Here is a 24,350-nt window from a genome sequence, read left to right on the forward strand (position 1 = left end):
TTTTTCTCCTATTTTACTAACGTTTGCGCTGGCGTCATTTTTGTTAATAAAAATTTTTTCTCTCTTTTTACTTTTTTTCCCCCCCAAAAATAGCAACCAAATATTCATCCATTGGTTGTTGTTCTTCCATCATCATCATCATCATCATCATTATTTTAACCACTTTCAAACTTTCACTATATTCAGGAAAGTTTCCTTTTCGATTCATGGAACTAATGGCACCACCACTTCCACATGGACTTTTCATTCCATTCATTCATTCATTGATATTCCCTTATACACAATTTAATAGTCGTCTAAAAAAATTGGGGGGAATTCGAACCAACCGTTCATTCCAATTCCAACCAACCATCCATCAATCGGGGTTTGTCGCCTTGTATCGATATACAATAGAAAACAAAGAAAAGAAATTGAAAGAATTGGCTAGTACGAGTAGAAGGGGGTTAAGTCCATCTAGAATTTCCTCTGCAGCAGCAAGAATTCGGTTAATAAACGAAACAACAACCAAAAAAAAAAGGCCAAAACCAAACAAAAAAAAAAACCTAAATAGCAAAAATATAGAAGTCAAATCAATGAGATGATAATGTCCGCTTGCTGCATGCATTACAATCAGCCAAACTAACCAATGCGCATGACGCCCATAATATTTTCTATCTGTCTCGTTTTTGTTTGTTTGTTTGTTTGTCGCCTTACCAACCGAACCGAGCCATCAATTCTATACAACCGAAAAACCAAAAAAAAAGACAAAATTCTGATCCATATAGACAACAAACAACGAACACATAGTAATAATAGAGATCAGGCGACAGAATTGAAAGACACAAGGAGAGAGAGTGAAACAATGATACAGAATTATAATGGGGATAAAAATTAAAATGAAAAAAATGAAAATAAAAAAAGGTTCGAGATCACTCCAAATTGAGAAGTAGAAAGCGATCATGGTAGTGAGATATATCAAGGATTTGAAATGAATAAATTTTCGGGGTTTTTTTTGAATTGTTTCAATTGACCTAAACTAAGCCAAACCAAAAAAAACCTAAACCATTTACCTACCGTTGATATAAACGCCTTGTATTTCTCTGGCCAGGAACAAAAAAAAAACAATATGGTTTTTAATGGATGACAGTTTTTTTTTCTCTCTCTCTCTTTTGTTCTGTATCTCTTTTTATTGCTATTCTTTTGGATAAAGACTTTCCATAGCTATAAATGGCCACGCAATGAAATGACAATGTTGATGATGATGATGGTCGTATATATGAAAACACACAAAGATCAACAACAACGACGAAAATGGAAAAAAAATATATTTGAAAAAAGAAAAGGTTGACATACTATGGCTAGGTTAAAATAGCTTTATACTTTTTGCTAAATTCAATGTTTGTTGACTTCTTTCTTTCTCTCTCTCGATTCATTCATTGTTTGTTTGTTTTGCTCATCATCATTGCTGATTATGAGGATAGAAGGACAAGAAAAAGAGACATACATTACCAAGAGAGAGAGAGAGAGAGAGAGAGAGAGACTGAAAGAATTATATTATCTTTGTAGACGACAACAACAACAACAACGATCATCATCATCATCATCTCGATTCTAGAATCATAAAACTATTAAACAAAAGGCAAAAAGCAAAGTAAAAGAGAAAAAAAATGGCTCCCATTTTAGGTGTACATGTGAGAGAAATGTATCCAAGTAAAAAAAAATATATCATTTTGAATACAACAATAGACCGAATTCTTGTGTAAAAAAACAGGGGAAAACAAAATGTGAAAATCTAGAATTGCGAATCGTTAACCTAGAATTTTTTTTTTTTTTTTGGTTGAAAAAAAGACCTGAATGAAAACTCGAATTCAGAATCCAGTTAATTCAGAATCAAGCGAATTATTATTATAAATACCGAAATTACGAATTTTATTCCGGATAAATGATCTGCAGCGATGACGAAAAAAAATCTTTTAGTTAAACACACACACACAAACAGACAGTATGGCATATGGAAAAAGATAATGAAAATAATGTTTGTTTGTTTGTTTGTGTTGACAGACAATGTGAAATATGAAGCGAAACGAAGAAGAAGAAGTAGCGAATTTACCTTGAAGCAAAAATGCATGATTTCTATGATTTAATTTTGTTTACTGAATTCTCTTTCCTCCTTTGTTGTTGTTGTTGTTGTTGTTGTTGCTAATCTAATATTATCAACAACAACAACAATCCGGCACACATCATCACCATTATGATGATGCACCAGAATGAATAATTATGATGATTCTATCTGAATGAATGAATGAATAACCTGAAGGCAAATTGAATGAATCACGACGAGAGGATTACAATTTGATAATTTATTTATAATGAATTTTTTTTTTTTTTTTGTTCAAATGTCAAATGTGAATGGATTTTTCTTCAAAAAACTGTTGAAAAAATAGAATGATTATACCAGAATCGAGAATTTCACAAGAAAAAATGAAAAAAATGGGAAAAAAACAAGCGAAAACAAGCGAATCAAGCGAAAAAAAAATGTTTGAATGAAGCGAGGGAAAAAAAGTTTAACACAATTCACTCCAATGTCGTCCTTGACCAATATTTTTTTTCATTATTATTATCGATAATGTCGATGATGAAGAAGTTTTTTTTTGTTTTTTGGTTTCAACCGAATTGATTGATTGATAATATTTATCCAATTTTAAATAGCTTAATTAACTCCCTTATCATTTTTTTTTTTTTGTTTGTTTATTTAAAAACAGTACAATGATAACGTTCATTTGGCAAAAAAAAAAACATTTGAAGCAGAAAATGATGATCAAAGATATGAAAATCTTTTTTTTCGCAAACGCAGAAAAGAACTGAAGAAAAATCAGAATGACCACCACTGTTTTCGATACACAGAAAAAAATGGTCGATAAATTACCGCTTAAAAGCTTATTGGGAAGAAAAGAAAAAAACTTTTCAATCATGCTTTTTTACCCCCCCCCCAATAAAAAGAAAAAACACTTTTGGTGATTCCAGTTTTGAAAATATATCCAAAAATGGACATATTTGCTTCTTTTTTTGTTGTTGAAAATGGATTCTCTTTCTCTCAGTATATATATTCAGTAATCGATTTTGGTGAAAAAAAAAGAAAAATTTTCCCAATGCTTTTTTGCTACAAATTCAATTGAAACTTGAATATTTTACATTTTTTTTATAAACAGCTGCAGCCAATCCATGCATAATTGATGCTAATTATCAACCACCCCAGTACAAAAAAATGCTACTTAATGAATAACCAGAAATTTTTTTTCAAAATGTTGGCCTTGAAAAGCAAAAATATGCCAGAAACCAGTATAAATGGACAGGATAATGATGATGATGATGATGATGATGATGATGATAAACCACCTTTGTTTTTGTTTTCGTTTTGTTTTTTCAATCAAGCTAATTATACAAACAGTGAAAACATACTTATCATCATTTGCTAACTAACTAACATTTGTTATAATCATAAAAAACAAAAACAAAAAATATGGCAGCAGACATCATTGATTTTCATCATTCAAAATTGTGAGAGAGAGAGAGAGAGAGTTACATCAAAAATATCAAATTACAAATGATAAACATTGCAACAAAATCACTTTCATTCAATTCAATTGACGAAATTGTTTTTTTCAATCACAAAAAACATACAGAAACCAGCCAACCAATTAGCATATAATAGCTGACCAACCAACCATTCACATTTGAAAAAAAAATTTCAAATTAAATTCAAGATAAGAAGCATGAATGCTGAATTTTCTTTTTATCAAACTAAACTAATATTTCGCTATTTCGCTATACTGAAATTTGAATTTAATTCAATTTCAATAACCAAGTTGAGAAAGAAAAAAAAACAGCACTTTGGACATTTGATTAGTTTTTTTTTCAAGTGTGTAAATCTTACTGTGTTGAAATATACTGTCCTTTTCTTTTCTCATTCCATATTGAAGCTATTCCATATTACAACTGGACCATCTCTCAAGAGATTCTTCACAATTTTAACACTTAATAACAACAACGGGGTGGGGGAAAAAAATGATCATTTTTTTTCCAATTGATTTTTTTGGATATCGATGATTTGGTTTTTTGCATTAGTTGTGTTGTCGATATACACACTATTTCCACCCAACAAAGAGAAAGAGAAAACAAAATATGATATGTGTGTGTGCATATGACAATTTCAAGATCTGAAAAATAATCAATATTTTTTTTTGATTTGAACAAATGTCAAATCCATGTGGACCATTATGTTTTTGAAGAAAAAAAATTTGTAATTATGATGATGATAAACAGGGGAAAAGGATCAAAGTGCAACAAACAAACAAACAAACAACCAGCCAAATTAAAAACACATCAATTTTATTTTTATGTCGGTTGTTTCGATTAAATCGAATCAAAATCAATCGGTCGATGGTCAATCGATTATGGGAGAGAGAGAAAAATGGGAGAAGAAAAGAAAAGAAGACTTGACGACAACAGTGGAAAGAAAAACTGGATGGAAAATTTTCAGAAATTTTCTCATTTTCCAAAAAATTTCCAAATGTTGTTGTTGTTTCATTAGCCGTTGTCAAATTACGTTTGAAATTTGTTGTTGTTGTCGTTGTCATTTGAACTAAATTAACACAAAATGAACATCACAACAACATCATTGATAATGATGATGATTATCGATCGTTAACAGAAAAAGAATAACGTTTTCCGTAAAAAACAAACGAAAATTCAGACCGGACAATGTAATGACATTGTTTTTTCCTGTTTGTTTAATTTTCAATTTAACAATTTTCACGATGATAATAATCATGTCAATTAAGGTTCTTCACCGTCATCGTTGGACGTCGTTGTTGTTGTTTTCAAACATATTTCGATCCAGAAATAATGATAATGAGAAATAATGATTCGCAAATGGAACGACGTCCAAACAAAAAAAAAAATTGTTCGATTCTATTTTGACTCTACCGTGTTGTTGTTGTTGTTGACAAATTAATATATTTCCTGTATCATTAGTAGTGTAACGTTATTTATGAATTTTATTTATTCAATTTAAACCGGCAGAAAAAAAACCAGAAAAAAAACTTCCTGGAACATTTCTTTTTCAGAAAAACTTTTCTTTTCGATTCAGTAAGTAAATCCTGATCTTTACATGATGATAATGTTGTTTTTCGATCGAAAAAGAAATTGAAAAAAACAAACAACGAAACAGGAAAAAAATTCTATTCAAACCAAATATTCTTTTACAGAATTCAAATTCATCATCATCATCATATGAATAAATGATAAAATTGAATGTACCAAACCAAACACACACACACAAATAATGAAAATGTATCGTTTTCAAACGAAAAAAAAAACTATCAATGATGGAAAATAATAATCTTTTAAAAGAAATAGCATCTTGAATTCAGAAATATTTCCAGAAATCGTAAGCAAGCAAAAGAACATTATGAATTATTTCGTAGTTTCTTTTTTCATTTCGCTCGGTCTCATCATCATTCCATATGGGAATTTTTTCTTGCAAACATTTCATTTTTTGTTGTTTCTGTTAAAATAGTCATTCTTTTCGGTTGTTTTTTTTATGTTTTGTTTCTCCCCGGGCAAAAGAATCATGTCTGTTGTTGTTGTTGTTGCTGTTAACAAAAGAATTCAATTTTTTGGGATGCTTCTTCTGCTTCTTGAAAGATTCTTTGTTTGAAAAGAAAAGAACAATTTCTGGAGTCTTTTTTTTCAGGAGAAAAACATCTTGTCATTCTTTTTTTAATTTGAAAAAAAATTTGTTTAAAAAAACTCATCAAAATTACATTTTTTTTAAAAAAGAATTTCCACTGGGCCATCCACATACATTGTTACCAACATAATTATAAATCCGTTTTTTTTCATTTTCTGGAGGAAAAAAATTCTCCCTTATTTCAAAGAAAGAAAATTCAAGAAAAAATTTCATCATCACCAGCATCAATCGACCAACGCCTTTTTTCTTTTTTCTTTCTTTTTTTTGCAAAATTGAAAAACTCTGAAATGAAACTGAAACTGAATACCGAATCAACCGGATGCCTAAATGATTAAATATTCATTTCCAGTTTTTGCATTTTGTTACTGCTGCTGCTCTCTCTCTCTCTTTGTTCATTTTCATTGATTTAAATAATAATTTCCGTTTCGTTTTGCGTTTTCAATTGAAAAAAATCAAAAATCAAAAATCAAATTCAAAATAATGATGATTCGACAGAAAATTGTCAAAAAAAAAAAAAAAAAAAAATTAATAATGCAACTTTATTATAATAATATCACAATGTTCAACAACAACAACAACGACGAACAACAACAACGAACGACGAACAACAATTAATTGATGATTAGATTTAGTTGAATATTTTTTTTGATAAAAAGTAAGTTTTCTTTCTGGCTGATTTTTTCTGAAACACTTAATTGTTGTTGTTGTCGTCATCAGCATCTGGTGTATCCAATCCAAGAAAAACGAAGACGAAAAAAAGAAAAAAGAAAAAAAATTTCAGCCATTAATTTTAATCAAGCATCCGACACACAACCAAAAATGAACAAATTGATCACACTTAATCTTTTACTGTTCGTTTTTCTCGTTTTTTTTGCTAGTTTCCATCGTCCAAAACGAGAGAAAAACGAAACGATGACAATCGAAAATAAGAAAGCCTGTTTAGCTCAATTAAAGTGTTTTTTTTCAGTTTGTGTTTGAACAACAGCAACAACAATGATAATGATGATCAAAATGAAATTGAATGTAGGCAAAAGTGAGAAAAGAAGAAAGACAATTTTTTTTACACAAACATAGAATAAATGGGCAGATTCAAAGAGAAAATCCAGAATCCTTATTCTTGTAAAAAATCCGGTATAATTTTCAACTTTGGACGATAAATATTTGTTTCATTCATCAATATTGATGTTGTCGATGTCGTTGTTGATGGTGGTGGTGGTTTTAATGATAAATTTAACAAACCATTATCATCCTCATCATCATCACTATCATCAATGGTAAAATATTTTGGCTTTTCAATGTTTGATGATTGGCCATCATCATTATCATTATTATGAAATCGACGAATCAATTGAATCCAATCAATTTTTAATGTATCATTATCAAAAGTATCGCCATCTTTTGTCAATGGAATAAATGATAAATTTTCAATTACTTTTTTGATTATGGATTTATCATCTTCATCGTCGTCGTCATTGTTACCATCGTGGTTTACTGAAGATCTGGATTCATCAATTCGTTTCAAATTATTCAAATGATGATTTTTCTGAAATTGTTTGGTCAACATTTGATTTAGAAGATTTTTTGTATTCGGTGATGATAAATCTAATGGAAGTTCATTCGATTGATTATGTTTCGGTGATGATAATGATTGATTATTATTAGTGTTATTCGCTGCATTTGTCAACGGTTTATTAATCTTTTTAAATTTAGATTCTTTTTGTAGTTTTTTCTTTTTTGGTGATTTTTGTTGTTGTTGTTGTTGTTGAACGATTTTAGGTGGATGATAATTATTACATTGATCACCACGTGGACATTTTTTCCGTTGTCCAATTGCTGAACATTTAAATTGATGCAGTTTATTGCACTATAAAACAAAAATTCTCTGAATTAAATTCTGGAGAAAAAAATGTTTAAACATTCTTACCGATAATCCTTGCAGACAAAAACCACTGGCAAAATTTTCACATAATTTTGCATCTTTATTCACTTTAACATGACGATATTGACAATTATCAGCCGTACATTTACCACGAAGAAAAAATCTACAATCAGGCATTTTATCCGGTGTTTTATCATGTGATAAATGACATATTGGTTTTCGACAAAGTTGTTGTGTTAGGATTCTATAGATTTTTGATGATGAAAATAGGAAAAAATAACTTTATTTTTTTGTTTGTTTTTTCGAGAAAACTTACCTTTGACAAATACCACGTTTAGATGGATCATGTTCAAATGAACAATGTCTACCTTTTCGACAAATACCTTCACGACAAAATTGTAAACAATATTGACCATAGCTTTTGTTTTTCTGTTTTTGTTGTTTGTTTTTGGCGGTAACTTTCATCATGATTGATTGATTCAGTCAGCGATCTTAATCGATTAAACCAAAAAAATCAAAAATCAAACGTTTTTCATTTTTTTCAAATTTTTATAAAGTTTCTTTTTGTCAATCCGAAATATATCAAAAATAAACTTGAATTTTTCGTTTTTGTTTTTTTGAAAAAACTTTAATCAAATCGAATCGCTCAATGAAAAAAAATGTTCGAAAGATTGGTTCATAAAGGACGTATTCGAAAGAATTTTCCAAAACATTTTTTTTATTTATAAATTCAAATATTAGCTAACAGAAATTTAATTAAATCAAATTAATTAATTAGGACCAAATTCCATATTTGGATCATATTTTGCACCAGGATTCTGTCTTGGATCCGGTCGATCTAATGATTTGATAACGAAATTTATTATTTCTTGAACAGTATGAATTTTTTCAGCATCAACATCATCGATTGTTATTTCAAATTCATCTTCAAGAGCTACCATTATTTCAACTTGATCCAATGAATCTAAACCAAGATCATTTGTTAAATGGCTTGTTATTTTTACCTGAAAAATGAAAAATGATTTTTAGATTGCAAACATAAACGTAAATAACTTACATTTTTCGGATCAATTTTATCATGCGTTGAAATGGTTTTGAATACACGTAATTCAACTTCTTTTGGGTCGATTGGTGGTAAATCTTCACCATATGATGCAAATGTACGACAAATCAATGGCATTAATGGTTGCCGAATTTGATTTTGTTGTTGTTGTTGTTGTTGAATGAATAAATGATGATACCGAAGTGGTTGTTGAATCAATCGTACATTCAGAATAAATCTATTCCAAAATTGTTTGCCTATTAAACGGGCCATTATTATCACATGTGACGAAAAAAAATTGAAGAAAACAAACGTGGAAATCAAATGAAAAAAAACAAACCAAACAAAAAATCTTCAAACTTGAAAACAGCCTGAAGAAGAAAAAACAGAACAGAAGGCCAAAAGGTGTCATTTGATTTGTTCGAATGCTCGATTAATACGATGCAAGTATTATAAAGTTTGAAAAGTTTTCTCCCGAAAAAAAATCAACAAATTTTCAAGTTTTTTTAAATTTTTCAAGTTTTATTCAATTAAAATCAATGATAAATTATTTACAAATGTGAAATCAGAGGAAGGGGGATGATGAGAAAAAAAAATTACAAAAGATATTACAAAAGAAAAAATAATTTACAAATCAAAATTAAAAAAAGAAAAGAAAAGAAAAACTTCTCCGGAAATCTTAATCAATCATTTTCAATTTATTATTATTATTAATTACCGGTAAATCGGTTAATTTCGTACAATAAGATTGTGGTAATATTTTCGTACGATGAAATGTATCAATCGTTTGCTGTTGTTGATGATGATTATTTCCACCAAAAGTATTACATAATTTTTGATTCGTTGTTGATGATGGTGGACGAATAATATTCATTGTTGGTGATGGTGATTGTCGAGAAATTTTCAAATTATTCTGTATACAATGTATGACAACATTTTCAGCATCCGATTCATGTTTTCGTCGACGATAATAGGATTTTATTGAAAGAATTCCCGAAACAGCAATTGTTGTAAAAATAAGTATCAACAAAAGATTTACCAATGTCCAATCTGATTGACGAATATTTTCCATATTAACAATAACATGTAATATATGTGGAAATAGTGTACGGGAAATATATTGAGCAAGTTTTGATTGTTTATTAACTTTGATGATTATTTCATTACCCGTGATACTGGTTGTATCATCATTATTATCCGTTATTCGAAGTTGACAACAAAATTCATTATTACCATCATCCGAATCACTATCAAGATTACTATCGATAGTGAGCAATGAATGTATCGATTGTATTGTCGTACATGTTTGTTTTGGATCAACATTCGAATCGAATATTATACGAATTTCCGAAAGATTTGTTCGTTTGGATTTTAAATTATTACATTGATTGTTTGTGGATTCTTGTTCTTGTTCTTCTCGTTGCTGACATTTACAATCAACTTGAAAATTTTCACGACATAAACAAATTTTTTCACAATCAGTTTCATTCAAATACCAAACATGATTTGGTATTGATTCACAAACAGATTCATCAATACGATCACATCTTGGCCCAATAAAACCGGTTGAACAAACACAACGAAAATCATTAATCAAATCGATACAGAAACCACCATTTTGACATTGAATTTGGTTATGTTTACAATCATCGATTTCATTTTCACAGAATAAACCTTCAAATCCTTTTTTACAAACACAAATATAACTACCATTAATATTAATACAAGCATTTGAATGTATACATGGTGTTAAAAGTGCTGAACATTCATCAACATCCAATTCACAACGATTACCAGTCCAACCATTTGGACATGTACAACGATAATTATTCTCCAAATCATGACATGTTGCACCATTTAAACATGGTTGTGTTGAACATTCATTCAGATCATTTTCACAACGTTTACCAAAAAATCCCGGACGACATACGCATTGAAAATCCGTTCCATTTGTTAATGTTATACAAGTACCATCATGTAAACAAGGTGTTGTTGCACATGCATCTTCAACTATTTGACAATTAACACCGGAAAAACCTTTTTTACAAACACATCTAAGATGATTCGATGAAGAAAAAATCAGGTAAGTATCATATTAATGATTATGCAAAACAAAAAAACTAATAATAATTGAATGAATATTTACCTATAATTATCAGGTGCAATATTTTCACAACGACCATCATTCAAACAAGGTTCATGTGTACCACAATAATTAAGATCTTGATCGCATAGAATTCCACCCCAATTTTGTTTACAAATACATTGAAATGGTGAAACACAATATCCGTGTAGGCACCCTGTTGGTTGATTTGAAAACAAAAGAAAAAATTGAGAACAAGAACAAAGAGAAAACATGAAGAATTAAGAAAAACAATCGATCAATCAATCAATCAATTACATCTAGGATTTTACTTTCAAACATTGGACGCCTACAAACTTTTCATTTCATTTTTTTCAAACAAAAAAAAAAATCAAACTTGTCAAATGAAAAGAAGAAAAAGAATCTTTTGTTGTTGTTTTTTTGAACGAATTCAATTGTTGTTTTTGCTTACTATTAATAAACATCATCAACAAAATTGATAATTAACGTAAGTAAAGTAAATAATATTTGTTTTATTTCGAAAGTTTGATTGATTCTTCATCATCATCATTATTAATTTCTTTCTTTCTTGTTTTTTAGATAATGATTTTCAATCAACCGAAAAAAACCAAGAAATTCTTTAATATTGAAAAAGACGCCTCATTTGTAAATCACCAATGACATTGATCCGATTGATCAATTGATCAAATTCAATCACAGTGTGTGTGTGAAATCGTTTTAAACAACAGGCACACTTTTTTTCTTACTTGAAAAACATTGAACATTGACTGATTTATACAAAATACCGGGTGTATTTTTTCCATTGAAAAACGGATTTATTTCGTAGAGAAAAAAAATCATCATCCTCATCACGATTATTGTTAATGAATGAACCAGGCACCAATTGAAGAATGAACAAACGGAAAAAAAAACGATGATAATAATGACAAATTACAATCACACACACATAGCCTATTCTACAAATCTAGGTTGGTATTGATGCAACCATTTTTTTTTTTTCATTTGGTGGTCATCATTAGATGATCACGATCTTTTGTAGCTACCGAAATCATCATCATTTGAATCCAGGTAAAACAACAACAACAGATTCATGTATGCAGGTAGTCATCAACATCATGTTTAATCAGAAAATGATGATGATGATGTCTATTATTAAGCATCATCATCAACATAGACATTTTCAAAAACCAACTAGGATATGGGCGGTAAAAGAGAGGAAGGTGTATCGGTTTTGTCATTTGGTTTGTGGAACGCACACAAAAAAAAACATTTTTTGACATTGAAATTCTTTTGCATATTTCTTCGGTTTTGTGAGACGGAAAAAAAATCACGATTTCTGACAAAACTCGAAGAAATTCCAAGGAAAAAGAAACCAGAAATTTTTTTTCTTTTTGAAAAAATTTTCAGCGAAAAAATAACAAACCACAGCCCTTATAATCACACACCTTATCTCAGTCAAAAAGTCAGTCAGCGTGATTGATGTCTATGACCACCACCACCAGCAGCAACATTCCCTACCAAATGACATTCACATGCAGAGAAACTTTTTTAAAATCCGGATTATCATTGTAACAGAAAATTTGTTTTTTCTCTCGAATTTGTTGACCACCACCAACATCAAACATCGAAAGTTCCAAACAACAAACAAAACATTACTATTGTTTTCATCGATGTTGTTGTTTTTTGTTTGATTCGCCCATCTCTTTCACTTACTTACAATGGCTTTTACCAAAACATCATAATAATCGATCATACACAATCAAAAACACCACCACTAATCTAATCTGCATATTGAATTCTGTTCTTTGATTTTTCAATAGGATTCTCCACTTGAACAACAAAAATTCATATTTGATTTTGGTAATGAATCATCTCTATTCATTCAAAAAATCTATAGCCTTTGGTCATTAATCAAAAACGAAATGAAATGAAAAAATCTTTGTTTAAAAAAAAACCAAAAAATTTTGTTTTTCAACAAATTCTCTCGATAATTTTTTTTTCTGCAAAACAAACATTGATGAAAACAATAATGATGAATTCTCAAGTGTTCGATTCAGATATTTTTCACTTTCGCTTTGATTATGAAAATTGTTTTTTCATTTTTTTTATGAATTTTTTTTTGTCGAGAGTTCGTTAACTTTCTATTTGTTCGTAGTGTGATGGTGGGTAAGTGTGAGTTATTTTTTATTATAGTGGTGGTGATCCATTTGGGACACTATTGAACCGCTGAAAAACGCGGACAGAAAAAAAATTAGTTTTTTTTTGAATAGAAATTGAATTTGTTAATGACGAAAAAATGGAAAAAACCGACCGCAATGATGCGGGAAAATGAGTTTGTGTGTTTTCAAATGATGAAAATATGAATATAATGTTCTCCTGCATCACCTAACATCCCACTGATGATGATGATGATGATGATGATCACACATTTTTTTTCTATCGAAAAGAATATTCAGAAAAGCTCATTTGTCATAATCAACATCATCATCATTTGAACATGTTTTTTGGTTTGGTTTTGAATTAGCTTAATGATGATGAGGATTTTCGGAGAGGGGAGATTCCAACATCGGATGGTAAGTTTCACATTGGATTTCTTTTTTGGTTCGTTTCAAATTTCATTTTTTTTGAATGATGCAAAAATTTGATAAAACTTACCTGGATATGGTACACATTCATTACAATTTTTACCACGCCAACCACTACGACATTGACATTCATCGGGTAATTCACAAAATCCATGCATTTCATTACAACCATTACGACATTTTGCTAAACATTAAAAAAAAGGTAAAGATTTTTATAAGATTTGAAAATATTTTCTTCTTTGAAAATCAAACATACGTTTATCACAATTTTCACCTTTCCAACCATATAAACATTGTTTATGTCCATTTTTCGATTCACATGAATAATGACCAAATGTATCATTACGTTCACGACAAAATGTAGCACAATCATCTGAATGATAATAATGATCACAATCGATACGAAAACGTATCGATATTATACGACCATCGCTTGCATGAAATGTACGATATTTCCAATGTTTACCCGGTATAGCAAATTCATCTTCAACAATAAATCTATCCATTGCTGTTAACGATGATGATGATGATGAAGACCATTGATTATTATCGGCCAATTGGATTGTAAATGAAAATGATCCCTTCACATAAATTAGATAATCGAATTAGATTTTTTAAAATCTCAACAAAAAATTAAAAAAAACGATCATTTTGGGTATAAATAGCCCGAAGGTGCTATTTACACAACGAGATTTTTGAAAAAAACAACGTTAAAATCTTCTTAGCAATTCAAAAAAAATCAAATAACCATAATTCAATTAAATCGCTGATTATTATCCAATGATCCAAGTGATTCAAGTGTTCCAAAAAACTTTGAAACTTTGAAAATTTTTGTTTGACAGTTGGCAAAAAGTGGCAAAGTTTGGATTTAAAAAAAATTTATGGGTCCCATTCGGCCCGGGATAAATTTTGCAGAATTTTTTTCATTTGGCTACTTTTATTTCAATTCTTTTTTTCTGGCTAATGAGAATATAGCAAGAATCAAATGAATATATTGTTTGTTTGTTGCCAATTTGAATCTATCTCATGAGAGTATTTACACATGGCACCTATTTAAACAGCAGCGCTACAACTAAGGCTCTATTGTATGCATCGAGAGACACACAACTGTCAAAACAGTAACAAATAGTCAGGGTAGGCAGGGATTATGGTCTTTTCTTTTTTGGTTTTTTGGTTTCTGAAACGGAATGGTTCAAATTTCCCCCTTATACAAAAGTGTCAAACTTTTTTTGTGTTGAAAATGATTCCGGTTTTCAAAAAATTCAATAGTTGCTGCTGATGTTTGACGACCAAACAAACAAACAATCGAAAAAGTCAAAATTGACTGACCAACAACAACAATATTTGAATGTGATCCGGATATTTTGTTACATTATTTATGAATGTATATGGACATCTGAGAAAGAGTGAGAGAAAAAAAAAGGGTAATTTGATTTGATGTAATCACCCAAAAAAAAAAATGTCTATTGTACAACGAGAATTATTTTGGGAATTTTCGTTTTTGGTTACTGGAAAAATTTCCCAATTGACAATGGAGGTAAACTACTACTTGTAAAGATGATAAATAATTAATTTTGAAAAACGAAAATCCTTTTCATTTTCCTTTTTTCTCTCTCCGAAAACTATGATATGCAAATCACGTATTTTATCGATGCAAAACAAAACGGTTTTCCATCAATTTAGTTTGCTTGAAAATCTTGGTTTTAGAAAATTTACCCAAAAAAACCAACTAATTATTTTAACGAAAAAAATATGCAAATCAATATTTAAGGACAACAATGAAAGAAAGATTTTTAGCAGCAAACACTTTTACCTGATCAGATAGAACAAGGTAAAATTATGATGATGACAACAGATGACAGATGGAAAAAAATCTATTTTAGATGGGAAAACGAAGAAGAAAAATCACAGTCCGATCATCATCATCATTTGGTCATGGACAGGTGAACACCATCACCAATCATGTATTTTTGTTTCGAAATAAAGTTTCACCATCAGGGAAAGAATCTTACCCAGGGAAAAGAATCAGAATAAAATATGCCTACACTCAGAGATAATAAAAACAAATGTCTTTATGTGTGTGTGTTTTATGGATGTTTTACTTTACTTTTCTCCCAGAGAAAAGTAAAGAAATTCCAGATGAAAAAATCACACGAATCTTTTACAACAACAACAAAGGGGCCAATTATTAGATGTTGTTTCCACATGGTCACTTTTTCTTTGTGTGTGTGTGCAAGTGGGAGAGGATAAGGTAGATATAGCCTACCTCTATAATCTAATAATGATGATGATGATAATGATTATTTTCTGGGAACCCAGAAAAAAAAACTTTAAATAAAAAAAATCAATCCAAAATGACATTGTAGGCAATGTTTAACCGACCGAAACGGGAAATATATTTTTTTTCCCGGAGAAAATTGTCATCATCATCTTGGTCGAACGAGCACGTGTATGATGATGATGATGGTCATGTCAGGTTGTCAAAGATAAGAAAAGTTAAAAGTCATTTCAAGGTAATCATCATCAAGGTAATTAATTGATTTTTGGAGAAAATTTCTCTGGATAAGGATGATGAGAAAAAATTCAACGGTTTGCTGAATACGGTGTGAAATTCTTTCAGAAACAAAAATAATAATTCAATTTTTTCCTGAGAATAAGATTAGTAACGATATTTATGAACAAGGAGGGGAAAAAAATTAGGTGCAAATAGAAATTTGACTTACAATCCAACGAAAACTAAATGGTATACGTATCATTGATTGTTTATTATTATTGTTGTTAGTAATGCCGGTAGTTGTTGTTGCCGAAGAAGAAGAAGAAGAGGTAGAAATAGCCGAATTTGATTCAATATGATAATGTTGATAATCATAATATAAAATTGTCAAAGTTTTCTGACCAAATGTACAACGATTCAGATTGATTTGTGAATTCCAAAATTCTTTTAAACAAACATGTATGGTTGTTGAATTTCTAATACCTTCAATAAATTGTAATTCAAAATAACCAGATGCATGAACTGGATTTATCACCGATGTTGTTGTTATGGTTATAATGATGATCATTATAATGGACAAAAATGACCATTGTCGATGTTGATTGTGATGATGATGATGAACACTTTGGATCAATTTTGATTGATTTAAAAACGTTCTTTCTAATTGACAATTGGGCGCCATATTTTCAATGTTTTTAAAGAAAATTCCACTTAAAAAAAACACAAAATTCACAAAACACACACACACACTGAATCACCACCAACAACCGAAAGCCGAATCAGTAATTTTCAATCAAACATCGCTTGATTGCATGAAAGTCTGACCGATAACTGACGGACTGACTGACTGACCAGAAGTTTTTCGTTTGGCCAGAAGAAAAAAATTACACAAAATCAAATCAACCTTTCTCTCTCACAATCTATTTCGATCTAACTAAACCAAATAAACTAAACACGGTAGCCATCCAAAAACAAAAAAAAATGTGTAAATAGTTGTTGAGTGCGCGCACGTTATCGCGCGCGACAAGTTTTCAAAAATAATGAAAAAAATGGGATGTAACTTTTCTGTTGTTTAATCAAAAAAAATTTCATTTGATACCTCCCACTTTTTTTCATTATCATCATCTGAATGAAAACAGATCATTCCAGGATCAGGTAAGGTAGAAATAGTTGTTGATGATGGCTACCTGCTTTTTTTTCTCGCTACCGTTCCTGATTATTAAAATTGCTTGTTTGGTTGGTTGTGATCCTGATAATGATCTGAACAAGCAAAAAACTGATCATCAAGGTTTGTTGAAGAAGAAAAAAAAACAATATTTGGTCACGATTTTCGTTCGGATGTCTAAAAGATGATGATTTTCGGTTTTTTTTCGATCTTAATTTCTTTGTTCAACAATACAGGTGAGTTAAGGTGAACAAAACAAAACAGAAAAATTCCAGGTATTTTTTCTTTTTTCTGGCTTAATTTTCATAAATTATTTTCCTGACTTTGTCTGGCCACTTGGAATGAAAAAATGTCCATTTTTTTTACTTGACTTTCAATCTGATCTGGATCGATTGATGGCCATATATTTCATCAGGACAAGTTGAAAACTTCATTGTGAAAGGATTGCGTGTGTGTGTTCAAAAAAAACTTTGCCATTTGTTGTGGTGGTACCCAAATGATTCAAGTCAAGTTAAATTATTCGATCTATCGATCGATCGATTTGATCGATATAGATCGATTCCACACACACACACGATTGGCACGATTCGCTTCGGGGTTTTTTTGGTTTCATTTCGGTTTTTTTTCCTGCTTGACAAGAGAGAGATATGCTTGCTGTTGTTTGAATTTCTGTGTATTTTGCAGATCGATTGACCGATCGATCAGCAACAATTTCTTTTCGTCTATTTCGTTTTAATTGAAACTAGATTCATCTTGTCTTTCTAATTGATCATTAATTGTTTTAGTTTGATGATGATGATGAAGATGAAGATATTGATGATGAAGAATTTTATTGCCTTCAGGGGATAGTTATTATTTTTTTCTGATTCAATCGATAATGATGATAATCGAAAATATTTATTCACATCAGATCGGTATTATCGATCATCGATCATCATTGATGACTGACATGACATCATTATTGCTTTTTTTTTCCAGGTAAATCAATCATATATCGCCATCTTGTGTAATGTTTTAGTTTGTTTATGGAAATATGATTTTTTTTGGCGCTTTTTTGAAAAATTCAAACATCAAAGATAAGCTCGCCATCTAGTGTTTATCGGGTGAACTAAATGATTATTACCCTAATATCATGGTTTTCCATTATCATCATCATTATTCAATTGCCATTCTTTTTTATTCTTTCATCGACACTTAAAAAGAATTGGACATGCGTATTAGGTGTGTAATGGATGTGATGCCACTACTTCCACACAATCATCGATATTGATATGAAAAAAAAGGTAAGAATGGTGTGTGTGATAAAAGTAAAGCAACGGTGGGGGGATTTATTGGGTGATTTGTTTTTTGCTGTTGTTGTGGGATATTTCCCACCCTCCATTATCTTGTTTTGAAAATTTGTCGACCGACCGACCGACCAACCGGCCAAACAAACAAACAAACAAAAACCTGGAAGTAAGGATAGATCAATATACAACGACAACAACGACGACTAAACAATGGAAAAAAAAAACTTTGATTCAAAATGAAGAATGGAGAAGAGAAGAAGAAGAAGAAGGGAAGTAAATCATCAAAAAGGAGTGTTTGAAAACAAATGTTTTTGAACACAAAATGGAATGGTTACACACATCAACTATATGTAAGCATTGATGAGAAATGTACCGGAATTTAGTGTGTGGGGAAAAAGAAAAACTTAATTTCTGATAATGATTTTATTATCATCAAAATTATTTTGTTTTGTAATCGATAATAATTATGGCTAATGAATTAAATTCATTCAAAATTGAATTTTCAGAAAACAAAAATCGATAGTATCGATAGTATCGATTATTGATTTGAATTTTTTCGTTCAAATGAAAAGAAAAGAAAATTCCATCAGCAAAAAAAAACTAACAAACAAGTTTATCTAATCAAACAAACAATCGACCAAGAAATTATTATCATCAAAAAATTATTTCATTGGAAATCGGTAATCATCATCATCATCAAAAATACAATCCAAAATACAAAAGCCAAATGCATGTGCATTTTCTTTGTTTGGTCTCCCCTCTGTTGCCAATGCTTGGCTTGACCCCTTCTTTTGACTAAATCATAAGCGGCGACATCTATCGATCATTACCTTAGATTTTATTCGGCCATAATTGATGATAATGGTGGTGGTGAAAGAAGAGGAGGAGGAATGCTATATACACACAATATGTTTGTGAAGAAGATAGAGAGGAGGAAGGATTTCCAAAGAATGTAGCCATAAAAAAATGATAATAATAGCCATTCCCATTTTTGATATATACATGCAGAGGGAGTATAAACCACTGAATGTATATATGTGTATAATGTAAAGGTAGTGCTTTTATATATGCAAAGAAAGAAGAATATCCTCACCCTCTTTTCCTATTAATATTAATGCTAATGATGATTCATTTAATAGATTCACGAGCGCGCTCTCACCCGCTTCCTTTTTTTTCTATTTGTTTGTTCAAAAAAAAAATTGGTTGTTATTTTTCATTTGGCTCAAATATTCGCTATAAATCAGTTAATGTAAAAAAAAATGAATTCTTTGGTTGAAAAAAATAAGATCAGGAAAATATGGCGGCAACGAACTCCTTTGCTATTTCACTTTTTTTGATTCTTTTCTTTTTTCAATCATTATCTGTGAAAATTCAAACTTTGAAGCGCGCATACTCAAAGAATTACATTGATTTGAATCAATTTTTTCTGGATAAAAAAAATTCAAACGAAATAACTTCAGAAAATTTGCAAAAAATTTGTCATTTCATTTCAATTAATTTGCACCAAAGAAAATTTGAAAAACGGATTATTCATCAAAAATGAATGTGGCCGAAAAAAAAATAAAATGCGCTTTTTTTGTTTATTCGCTAAATTTTTTTTTAAAAGTTTTATGCGCGTTAACATTTGCGCATATTGGAAGAAATCAAAACCAAACTGATTTTTGAGCGCCACCATACTGATCGATTTGAAATTGAAAAAAAAACTAAAGTCTAACAATGTGTGTAATAATTACCACTACCCACTATCATCAAATACCACTAGAACAACCAGTACATTTTTTTTTGTTTTTAGCCGATCAAAAGTTCATTGATTTGCCGTTGATTGTCGCTAAAATCGGTCTATATGTGCAAAGAAAGAAAGCAAAAAAAAAGCATTGCATTGTTCATTGTCGATTGCCGCTTGTTTCGTTCGATTCGATTCTCTTTTTCTTTTTCTTCTCCATAACCATTTTAACCATCATCATCATCATTCGTTTGTTCGTCATCGTTTTGTTAACGTTCGAAAATTTTTTTTTTCAAAAGAAAAAATCATTTTCCAAAATTTTTGTTCGTAAATTCTTTAACCAAAAAAATTCACCGAATTTGCATTTGAAAAATAACATCGGTTCGTTTTGGCTTGCTTGCTTGCCTGTTGTTTTCTTCAATTCATCAAATATTTTCTTTCATTTTTTCTTGTCTTTCACAATTAGATCGTCAAGAAAAAATTCTCGATCATCATCCACAAACATCAATCACCACCACCACCACCAATCATCATCATTTTTTTCAAATTCAACCAAATAAATAAATAAACAAAACACATCAAAAATGTCCGAATCCGAAGTTGTCAATACAAACAACAATAGTACCGATGAAATTGTTACCAAGGATCCAAAGAATGATTCCCTTAAACGAAAGGATAATGAGGTATGATCATCATAATCAAAATTCTATGTTTTGATAATGATTATGACATGACATGACATTTGTCTTCGAAATTTGTTTTTTTTGCGAAAATGAATTAGCGAAAACATGAAAAAAAATGCGGCGCACGTTGTCATCGAACCCCCATAAACACACACACGCACACAATGTTTTCTATTTTATATCCAACCATCCATGTTCGACAATAATAATAACAAAAATAGAATTTACCAAAAACAATGGCCGCCATTGCCAATTTACACATTTTTCACATAAAATCACCGGTTAATCATACCTTTTCGAATATCTAATTCTACAATCTTTTTTGTTTTGTTTTTTTCTTCTGTGTTTTTCTTTATAAAAATGAAAAAAGTTTTCGGAAGATTCCAATTCGGTTCTGGATTCCGTCAACGATGAAAGCAATCATAAAAAAGCTAAACATGAAAATGGCGCCGATGATGAATCGAATGATGCAAATGATGCCGGTAAGTTTTTCATTTTTAAAACATTGAATTTTTGTTTTTCGAAATCTTTGAATGTCCAAATAGCGCCGGTACACATCAATACCCTGTGTATTTGAATTTCTTTTTTTGAATGTCATTTTTTCATATTTGATCGATAATGTCATTTCGCTAATAATATCGATTAATATGACCTAAATGAATAGCCATTATTAGGTTGTCATCATCATTATTGTTGACCAAAGTAAAAACTTGGGTCTTGCTTGCTTGTTTTTTTGTTGTTTTGTTGCCGGTAATTCCGTTCTCGGTGTGTTTAGTGTGTGTGTGTGGTGTGACCGTGTCTCTCTTTGTTTCCCACCACCACCACTCTTTTCTAAAAGCACACCATTAGAGTTTCATCATCAACATCCATGCACACACACACAAGTCAAGCCATCCATCCATCCATCCATTTTTTTTCTTCTAACCAGAGAAAATCTATCTAAATAAAATAAAAGCAAAGCTTGTTTTTGACATAGAAGAACTCTATCTATCTCTTCAAAAATATTCGCCATATCTTTATTTTTTTTCTTCTTTCTTTTTTGGCTTTGCTTTATTTTTAAGGCTTAGGTTTTTTTTTCGTTAATATTTTCATTTGTAAGGGGCCAAGCTAAAATATATACAAACAGGCAAAATGAAAAAAATAAAACGAAAAACACACCGTCGCCGTTTGTCAATTGCCTTTAGCTTTGGCTTTGGCTGCCATTAACCACCACCACCACCACGCCGTACACATACATTGAGACGACCATTGTTAGCATCCGAATACACAATTTTCGAATATAAAAAGTGGCGCTTATGTTTTTGCTCTTTTTTTGCGATTGCGCTGTATATTCGTTATTTGAATATTGGAATTGCCACTACCACAGTGATACAGCATGTAATTCATTCATTCAATTTTTTTTATGTTTTTGCGCGCGCGGTTTTTTTTGTTTTGTTTGTAACAATCCCTGCTTGCTCTCTGTCTGGCTGGATAACTAAATGGATGGATTGCGCGTTTGTTTCCTTTTACACAATCTGTCTTCGTTTTTTTTGTTCATGGTCGTTGCCCATCATGAAACCAAAAAAAAACTATGAACAAAAAAGAAAAAGTTCATAATGATCTCTATTTTTCATTTAAACATATACTATTGTGCCACTACTCTATTCAATGGTGATGAGCATTTTTTTCACCTTATGTCATTTTCATTCAGAAAAATATACATGTATAAATATGCTAGGACCTTTTCCGTTTCCGAAAATTTGAATTTTTTTTTGGCGCCACTTTTTACTTGTTTGTGTTGTCCATTCATTAGCTACGTTACGCACTAATATTAATGGATTTTTTAAGTGTTTTACACAAATTTCCTGAACATTCTTTATTTCGTAAAATGATAATCTGTCAAACTATAATATACTAATGATTTTTCTTTCTTTTTTTTTCTTTTCATCAAATTTGCATCACGTCATTCGTTTGTTCATAAATGACGTATTGGAATCCGGAATCCATTTATCAATCACCACCATTCATTTATTAATGATTATGCCAAAATGAATAAATAGGTGGAGATGTAGATGAAGAGGATGAAGAAGATGATGATGATGAAGTTGTTCCTGAAGATTATGCCGATGAAGATGAAGAAGAAGGTGATGGTGCCGATGAAGAAGACGATGATGATGATGATGCATAGAAAATATTAATTTAACAAAAAAAAATGATAATAATTAAAAAAAACCAAGCGAAACAAAAAAAAATTATATGATAAAAATGGAATTTGATTTTAAAAATTTCAATCATCATCAGCAACAAAACATAACCAACCAATTACTACATTGTCTCTATTCTTTTTATCTTTATCTCATTCTCTCTCTCTCATTCATCCAAAACAACCAATTTGGGCTACTAATTACAACAACAACAAATTGATGATGAAACAACACAAACATTTTAAACACACACGTGACATTGATGTATCTCATTTTTTTTGTCTCATTTCATTTTCATTTCTTTTTGCTATCTTTTTTCACTCACAATCACTCTTTTTTTTTTGTCTCTCTATTTCATCCCCCATTTGACATTCTACAGACATCCAAAAACACATTACACAAACAAAACAGAATAATGATGGTTCATCGTTGTCGTCATCTTCATTGAGAAAAGATTTACATTTTTTTTTGTTCCAGAAAAAAAAACAATCCAGAATATACACAGGCCACACATGAATTTCAAATTTTCGCGCTTTTTTTTCTAATTTCGTATCAATAACACAACAAAAGAAACATTTCTTAATTTCAAGTTTTCAAGTTCATTTTTTTTAAAAAAAAAAGGAAAAAAAATTTCATTTTTTGTTCAAAAAAACCCAAGTTAGTAGTTTTTTGTGTGCACCTGGATTTAATTCAAATATTTTTCCCCTTTTGAAAATTTTGTTTTTTTTTTCATTATCCAAACAGACAAATTCTTTATAGAATTTTTTTTTTTTTGCTACCATCATCTTAATAACATCAATTTTTAAAAAAAGAAGAAAAAAAAATTTTGAAAATTTTTTTTTGTTTGTTTATAAAACAAAAATTCACAGATGACGTTACACCGTTTTAAATTCCGTTCATGATATACTTACACATAAACATCATTTGATAACAAAGAACCATCATTAAAAAAAACGAAAAAAAAATTATAAAAATTTTTACCTGATTTTTACCTTTTTTTCAAAAATTCGGAATATTTGGAAATGTCATTTATGAATTGCACATCCCGTTTGCCATTGTGTTCGTCGCGTACATTGACATTTTCGATATTATATTATTCGAACGTTTGAAAGGTTAATGATGATGATAACCGAAAATTCTTTTGTCATCCTTATGAATTTATGAATGAAGAAAGTTGTGATTTCATCTTTATCTTACTTACCAAAGCACCTTGTGTATATCTTTTAACAAAAAAGATAAACACATTGTTGATCAACTAGTTAGTTTTTCTTTAAAAAAAACGAAATAATGGCCCTTTAACTGGTTAGAATCAATGATGAAGAATGAAAGTCAAGAAAAGCCACCAAGTTAGTTTGTAAAATCAAATTAACGCCTTATTATTTTTTCTTCTTCTTCTTGATGGAACGATCATCATCACCATTCATCAGATTTCTATATAGAAGATGGATATTCATGGATCACCAAGTTCCAAA

The 24,350-nt window shown here is 30.2% G+C and overlaps 4 protein-coding genes across 4 annotated transcripts; 1 reads left to right on the forward strand and 3 right to left on the reverse strand.

Annotated features, from left to right (window-relative positions):
- Window positions 1-6,506: 6,506 nt before the first annotated feature.
- On the reverse strand, window positions 6,507-8,202 carry LOC113794873 (uncharacterized). Its single transcript, XM_027345022.2, has 3 exons — window positions 7,927-8,202; window positions 7,656-7,854; window positions 6,507-7,595 (listed from the first exon to the last, which is right to left on the reverse strand). The coding sequence occupies exons 1-3, from the start codon at window positions 8,076-8,078 to the stop codon at window positions 6,843-6,845; spliced, it is 1,104 nt and encodes a 367-aa protein (XP_027200823.2). The 5' UTR covers window positions 8,079-8,202; the 3' UTR covers window positions 6,507-6,842.
- Window positions 8,203-8,285: 83 nt separating this feature from the next.
- LOC113794874 (acyl carrier protein, mitochondrial-like) lies at window positions 8,286-9,039 on the reverse strand. The gene is made up of 2 exons (XM_027345023.2): window positions 8,668-9,039; window positions 8,286-8,614 (listed from the first exon to the last, which is right to left on the reverse strand). Exons 1-2 carry the CDS (start codon window positions 8,923-8,925, stop codon window positions 8,381-8,383), a joined length of 492 nt encoding a protein of 163 aa, XP_027200824.1. The 5' UTR covers window positions 8,926-9,039; the 3' UTR covers window positions 8,286-8,380.
- A 71-nt stretch (window positions 9,040-9,110) lies between these two features.
- Window positions 9,111-16,778, reverse strand: LOC113794656 (uncharacterized). The gene is made up of 5 exons (XM_075823190.1): window positions 16,065-16,778; window positions 13,598-13,922; window positions 13,412-13,525; window positions 10,799-10,952; window positions 9,111-10,706 (listed from the first exon to the last, which is right to left on the reverse strand). Exons 1-5 carry the CDS (start codon window positions 16,515-16,517, stop codon window positions 9,332-9,334), a joined length of 2,421 nt encoding a protein of 806 aa, XP_075679305.1. The 5' UTR covers window positions 16,518-16,778; the 3' UTR covers window positions 9,111-9,331.
- Window positions 16,779-20,228: 3,450 nt separating this feature from the next.
- Window positions 20,229-23,367, forward strand: LOC113794900 (uncharacterized). The gene is made up of 4 exons (XM_027345050.2): window positions 20,229-20,393; window positions 20,479-20,695; window positions 21,066-21,177; window positions 22,735-23,367. Exons 2-4 carry the CDS (start codon window positions 20,597-20,599, stop codon window positions 22,860-22,862), a joined length of 339 nt encoding a protein of 112 aa, XP_027200851.1. The 5' UTR covers window positions 20,229-20,393; window positions 20,479-20,596; the 3' UTR covers window positions 22,863-23,367.
- Window positions 23,368-24,350: the final 983 nt, after the last annotated feature.

Source organism: Dermatophagoides pteronyssinus, unplaced genomic scaffold (assembly GCF_027571235.1).
Source record: "Dermatophagoides pteronyssinus isolate colony J.1.1.1.1 unplaced genomic scaffold, Derpt_VIB-CSIC_2022.12 sq0024, whole genome shotgun sequence".
NCBI classification, from domain to species: domain Eukaryota; kingdom Metazoa; phylum Arthropoda; class Arachnida; order Sarcoptiformes; family Pyroglyphidae; genus Dermatophagoides; species Dermatophagoides pteronyssinus.